The sequence below is a fragment of the Petaurus breviceps genome, unplaced genomic scaffold (genome assembly GCF_028583685.1).
Source record: "Petaurus breviceps papuanus isolate PSGF00001 unplaced genomic scaffold, PetGlider_PUasm1.0 90630, whole genome shotgun sequence".
Lineage (NCBI taxonomy): Eukaryota > Metazoa > Chordata > Mammalia > Diprotodontia > Petauridae > Petaurus > Petaurus breviceps.
In genome coordinates, this window is record NW_027187291.1 from 4,384,426 (window position 1) to 4,391,579 (window position 7,154).

The 7,154-nt window shown below is 41.2% G+C and overlaps 1 protein-coding gene across 2 annotated transcripts in view; it reads right to left on the bottom strand.

Annotated features, from left to right (window-relative positions):
• The window catches only part of LSM12 (LSM12 homolog), an 83,584-nt gene extending 76,850 nt beyond the window's left edge, over positions 1-6,734 (bottom strand). Inside the window, exons 1-2 of one of the 2 annotated variants that reach the window (XM_069064421.1) lie at positions 6,531-6,734; positions 4,332-4,465 (exon numbers count right to left, since the gene is read on the bottom strand). In XM_069064421.1, coding sequence (XP_068920522.1) covers positions 4,332-4,465; positions 6,531-6,654 — 258 coding nt within the window. In that variant the 5' untranslated portion in view covers positions 6,655-6,734. The remainder of the gene's footprint in view (positions 1-4,331; positions 4,466-6,530) is intronic. The other variant, XM_069064422.1, reaches the window with a different exon arrangement.
• Positions 6,735-7,154: the final 420 nt, after the last annotated feature.

Sequence of the window (7,154 nt, forward strand, 5' to 3'; positions counted from 1 at the left end):
TGCAAACCCTTATAATATTTCGGTGGGTCAAGAGTTTCAAATCCCATGTCACCTCGGGGAAACTATGCCTCAATTACTGAATAGTGTTTCAAGGGTCAGAGAGCTTCCTTGCTCCCCAACTGTTAATGTAGGTTCCCAATGTTCCTTAGAGAAATAGGAAGATACATCTTATTATGGTTCAGTATTAATAATCCAAGTGACTTAAAAAGAATTTAAACATTCCTTAGAAGAAAAAGTGTTGACTAGGCATTTCCTATACCTGTTAATTAAATTTGGTCATGGAATTCATTTCCTCCTCACTTTTGCCTCATAAAGGAATCCTTTTCCTTCAAGAAACAGCTCAAGCACCACTTTCTATGTGAAGACTTTCCTGATCCCTCCAGCTACTAAGGCCCTCGCTCTCAAAATGCCTTTTATCTAATTACTGAGTATTTGCTTCTAGTCATTCTCTGTATACTTATATGTGTGTGTGTGTGTCTCTTTGTTTTCTCATACTGCTGGTGAGCAGGAATTGTTTCATTCTTGGTATTCTGATGCCAGAAACAAGCACCGGGTCTAGCACACAGTAGGTTTTTAGTACATGCTTGCTGACTGATTCCGTCAACTTAATGGATCAAACAACAAAGCTGGCAGTATTAAGAATTTACATTAATACAGGATTTTAAAGTTGTCTGAAATATATTGACAATTATACAAAGAGGCAGCTAGGTGGCACAGTGGATCATGTTGTACTGTGGCCTCAAGAAGGCCTAAGCTCAAATCCTTATCTGTAAAATGGGGATAATAGTACCTACCTCACAGGACTGTTTTAAGAATCAAATGAGTTAACATATGTAAACCAAAGTTTTCAAACCTGAAAGCATTATATAAATACTAGCTATTATTAAATTTATCAAGGATAAAATCAAGCAACCATTTACTAAACTTCTACTGTGTACCAGTCACTGCGCTAGGCACTGGAGATACAAAACTAAAAATTAAATAGTCCCTGTCCTTATGGAACTTGTGCTCTATAGGTGGAAACAGCATATATAAATATAAGTAAATATAAAGTAACCAAGCAAAAGGTAGTAGGCAGCTGCGTGGACGGACACAGGAAAGGCACCTCAAGTATAGTGTGGTGTGAGAAATGCTTGAGACAAAGAATAATTTTGGTATGGTTTCATTTTGTGACAGCAACAGTCATTTGTCTGTGCTTCTACTGACAGTAGGCTGACTCAGAATGGCTGACCTTGACCAGATGAACCCGGATTGGGCTGGTTTCCCCATCTTTAGTTCTCTGTCAGTGGAGTGCTGGATCTCTTGCACGTTGTTTCATTGCTCTTTTATTCTGTAGTTTTTAAGAACGGATATTACTCCAAGAAAACCTATAAAAGTCATTGCTCTTAAAGAGCTCACTTCAATGACTATGAGAAATATTGCAGCAGCTCTTGGTGTCAGGGAATCAAGAGTTTCAAGGATCATTCAAGCCCATAATGAAACAAGCTCGGTCCCACCAAGGCACAAAAGTGCTTTTCAAAGTGCAGTTGAAAACCAAAAAATGATGCCAAGAAGTAGCTAACTATTCCTGTAAAACAGCCTAATTAATGCTCAGCAAACAATCAAAGGCCTTGGCAGGTAGAGAGACTGTTACTGATTCCTCTATAGTGAGGTATAGGCTTCTTGAAATTGGGAAGAACAGCAAAAAACAGATAACTTGCTATGAAGAAAAAATGCTTGTCACAGGCAAGACAATATAAGAACTAGAGTACTGAAGAATGGAAAAAGGTTATTTTAAATGATGACTAACATTTTCAATCAAGGCTGTATAAAAATACTGTCACTAAGAATCCAAGTTAGCCTGTAAGATCTCAGCATCTTCATAAGATTATAAATCATCTACCCCCCAAATGTTTTGAGGTATTTTTTTTACTTCCTTTGGGCCTCAGCAACTTATCCCCATTGAGAGAAGGATAAACTTTGATAAATGTACTGATATACTGAAGAGCCAAACTATTTAGAATTACAGAAATTCATTAATAGAGAAGGAATACTCTAATAAAACCTTACACCATGCCACATGTCACATAAGGTTAAGAAATATATCTAAGACATGGAGATAAACATGTTTCTACAAAATGGGGACTCACTTGTTTTAAACCCCAAAGAAAAACTATGGGCTATCTTTATCTTCAAAGCTAGACTTGAAAAAAATGAACTGTCTCCCCAAATATGTTTAATATCCAATGTGATAAAAGTGTAGTTTCATGATGAAGAATTAAAGAATGTCAAAACCTTGTGACTGCATTGCCAAATCAAAGTGACTGAAAAAAAAGGATAGACTACATATTAAGTTTTTAAAAGATGTAAAAATTTATAAGCCAAAAAACATATATGCCAAAAAACTTAATTGTTGTATTTTGTCCCAAGTAAACCCCACACTAAGATATAGGCCTTAAGCTGAAATTTAAAGGAAACTAGGGATTCTAAGAGGCAGAGGTGAGAACAGTTCTGTGCAAGGCAAGGATGGGAATATTCTATGTAAGGAATAGTCAAGAAGGCCAGTACATGAAATGGAGCAATATATCTATATAATGACAGAAAAGTTAGGTATCAAAATCTGATATCAGATTTCAAGCAGCCATAAATAAAACCTTAAATAACCAATTAGAATACCAAAAGAGAGAACCCTGAGCCACTTAAATCATGTAATATGCAACATACTCTGAAAGCTCAGGCTCCTGCATTCAGGATTAAATACAGCAAAGATTTGGACACTCACATTCCTTTATGTACATGCCAATGGCCCAAGTTATTAAGGTTAACACAAATCTCTAGACAATCCTTTCTAGGCAAAGAAAAGTCACTCATGGGTGCTGCTAGGTGGCACAGTGAATAGAGCACTGGCCCTGGAATCAGGAGGACCTGAGTTCAAATCTGGTTTACGACACTTAACACATAAATTAGCCCTGTGACCTTGGGCAAGTCACTTAAACCCCAATTGCCCTACCTTCCCCCCTCCAAAAAAGCAAAAAAAAGGTCACAGCTTCTCAGTCAAAAAGTTAAGAGGCCCTAGGGCTGCATTAAGGATTCTGATATGAATCAGTCACCTTGAAGACAAGGGCAAAGATTCTACAATGTTTATGCCCTGTTTACAAGTCATTCAGCCTGATTTAAATTGTGCCCCTGAAAAATCTATGCTTTCCTTTTTTGCTCTAGGCACAACAGAGAGGTTATTCATGTGCCTGATGGATGTACCCATGTAGCTTTATGGAAGGTACCTTCATTTTTAAAGGAAGAAAAAATGTAAAGCACTAAAGCATGACATTATACCACTTAGACAAATACGTATATTTTAAAGTAAATGTACTTGGAGATATCCGAATGTTTCTTGTACCCTGAATGCAGTCCATGGCAAAATGCTCTGGGTTGAGAGATTCAGAAGCCATCTAATCCAACTCATATCTAAACAAGAATCCCCTTTATAGCATCTCAAAAAAGTGATGATCTAGCCTTTGCTTGGAGACATTTGGTAGAGAGGAGTCCACTCTCTCCCAAGGCAGCCCATTCCCTTTTTGGATAGTTTTAATTGCTAACAGGTTTTTCCTTATTCCAAAACTAAATCTACCTCTCTATACCTTGTTGTTACAGGCCTCTAAGGCCAAACAGAACAACATCAATCCCTCAGCTACATGAATACTATCTTCTACTTTATACTAAATCTATTCTAAATCTTGCCTCCCCAGCTAGACTAGAAGCTCAAAGAGAACAAGAGATTTATGTAGGGTATTTGTTTCTCCCAAAGCACCTTGAACACAAAAGGGATTCATTAACTCTTATGTGTCTGCCTTGACACATAAGGTCAATGTTTTTAGCTTTTGGTGTGACTGAGGGATACCAATTGTTCCTCCCTTTTAGGAAGTCACCTCATCTGTCCCCCTGCCTCCCAAGAACCCAGCCTGAGCTGAAACCCTATCCAAAAACTCTATAGCAGGGGAATCCATACTGTCTCTCCATGAGATGGCTGGCAAATTCATAGGAGAAAGAGAGGTTTTCTCAAGTACAGGGACACAGGACCACAGATTCAGTGTCTTTTCACTTTTCAGACAAGAAAAAAACTTAGTGTCAACCTCTTTGAGGGTAGGTTTTTGCTTAAAATCTGATAGCATTCAGCAATTCAGAGAAAAAATAAGCCTCTTATAAAAACAAAGAGACACAGATACAAGGGACTAAGAGTTAATGAAAAAATGCAGCTGACAAGATTCAGAAACAAAAGTCACTCTAAGCAAACAGTCTTAAGACCCAACCCTTCCCACCATTATATTGAACCAGACTTGGCCTATCATCCTTACCTTGCTAACATTGAGAGAAGCTAGGGGAGGAGGGGTTTCTGTGCGGTCATTAATTATTTCAATTTCCGAGACAAACTGTAGATTTATAAGCAGGATGTCTGCATGGTTAGGCTTTCCACTGGAAGAGGGACATTCTAGAGAGAAAATAAAGTTAAGGAAAACAAGCAGAGGAATCAACAAATCCTGATGGGTCTGGAAAACATGATTCAAGAAAGGCTCAAGGAAAGTGCACACCAAAAGCAAGTGGTGAAGAGGCCTCACAAGAAACACTGTAAGAAGTAAGGAATCCCAAAACCTCATTCTTCCCCTGCTTCACCCAAGAAACTAAAGGATTTCAGGCTCTACAAACAACACCAAATTTTGCATCCCTGAGATGTTATCATCACTTCTTTCCTCTTAGTTTTTTACATAGAAATTCAATGTAATTTTTACGCTACACTGATATCTATTTGTCTTTAAACTCTAAGACACCAAACCTTACAGAGTCTAGTCCAATGCAGCTTCTTAGCATAATAATGATTGTGTTTATAAAGTACTTTTTTATTTTTGCAAGGCACTTTCTCATCATCTCATTGCTTAGTTCATCACTGAGTTGATGAAGATAAAAGAGGGGTATTATCCCCACTTTGAAGATGAGCAAGTGGCCTGTCCAAGGTAATCCTGCCAGTTCATTCACTTAAGAATTCATTAGGCACCGATTGCATAGGTAATATTCTACTAAATGCAATGGAGATTACAGAAGAAAAAATCATTTATAGCATATAGTTAATGGTATACTTGAAACTAGAACTACTATCATCAATCAATCAGACTTCTATCCCGGGAATCCTTTTACTAGGGTGCTAATTTTACAGGTCCCATTCTTCTGAAGGCAGTACCTCATCTAGAAAAAATGACTATGCTACTGAAAGTACTCTCAAAAATCACTTCCCTCTGCTAGAACTGTGAAACAGTGGTTATCTGAATTGTTATTTGGAATTTAAATGTTTGCCACTCCAGACCAACAGGTTCAGTTAGACTCAGTGTGCATTCTCACTCTGGCAGATACAAAAAAAATGATCATTGAAACAACTACAAGGGAACCACTGATAAGAAAAAAAATAAAATTCCTATACCTTAAACAAACTGGACATTTTAGATGTGAGTATTTGGCACAGTGGGTAGTGTGCCTGGCTTGGGGTCAGAAAGACCCCTCACATTCATATCCTAAATCAGTCACTTACTAGCTATGTAACAGTGAACAAGTAACAGTGAACTTAAACCTCTTCAGCCTCAGTTTCTTCAGCTGTGAGATGAGGCTAACAGGACCTCCCTTACCTCACAAAGCTGTAATATGGATCAAATAAAATATATGTAAAGCATTTTACAAACATCAAATAATTATAAGTGTTAGCATTACTAGTATTCCCACCCCACAAAGGCTCTTTCCCAATTTAACATCTCTGCTTATTATCAGAACCCCTTCCCCAGAATTAAACTGTTATTCTTTGTCTGGTGTACTCAACGAGCACACCCCCGAATTAGCAATTTTCCAGGTAGAATATCAGCCTCCAGCAAGCTCCCCAGGAAGGAACATACAAATCAATAACTGAAGTCTCTTTCCAGAGGTCACCTATAAACTTCATCCTCTGGAGACCCTTCCCTCAAAAAAGAATACCAACCATGGCCCCTAGCTTCATTTTCTGTGCCCATGCCTCTTTCCTTGGGGTAAAATACACACACAACCTCTACAAATTCGGGAGCCTCTTACCTCGGGTACAAGCACGGCCCCCTAACCTACACACCCCCTCCCCCACGTGACCACGGCCCCCTCTTTCATCTGGGGCCCCGAAGACCCTACCTTACAGCCCCTCCCTTTCTTCCACTAGCCCTTTCCTCCACAGTGCCCCCTCCCCAGGGGATTCAGCCAGAAGAGCCACCCGCGTGTAGAACCCCCTCCGCCCACCTTCCCTGCCTTCCTTCCTCCACGCCCGGCTCCCGCAAGGAAACTGAGACCCCAATGGGGAGAGGAAGGGGGCGGCAGCAGGAGGGGAAGAAGGAACTAGGGTTGACCACGCGCATGCGTCCTTGGCGCCGCGGTCGCCGGTCGCCCCTTAGGCCCCGGACCCGGCCCGGCCCGGCCCGGCCCCAGCCGCCACCGCCCCCCCACCCGTGCCAGCCCGGCCTGGAGTCCCAGCTGGCCCTCGATGAGAAGGATACTGAGCGCCAGCATCTTGGACTGGTAGTCAAAGGCTACCACCTCGCCCTGCAGCCGCTGCTCTTGGCACGTTCGGCATGAAACCTGGCTCCCAACGCTGAAGTACTCGCCCGGAGGAGCCGCCATCTTGGGAGAGCAGCGGCTGGCGGCGGGGCAGCGGCGAGGCCGGCCCCCTCAGTGCGCCGGCACTCACGCGCAGCGCGATGGCGTAAGCATTTCGGGGCGGGTTTACAAGACTAACTGGGAGAGAGGGGCTCCGGAGTGCCCCAGGAGAGAGAAAGGAGAAGGAACCAGGCAGCTAGGATCAGAGATCAAAAGCCTGACCCAAGAGAAATGAGATGCAAACCCAGGAAAGGGGTCCTGCTCTAAGTAAAATCTTACCCTCTCCACTGAGTTCTTCATCCATTTTTTCCAGCCGTCTTCCCACCTAACACACAACTTGGCTAAATTTAAGCTAGATTCTCCAATTTGGTCCAGCTTTATTTTGTTTTGAGAAGTTGGTTTTGGTTTTGTTTTGGTTTGGGTTCTTTTTTTGCTTTTTTTCCCTAAAGAAATCTCAATCTTAGACACAGAGTTGTGTTTAAACTTTCCCCAAAATAACTTTTACTGCACACATCTGCTCTCCT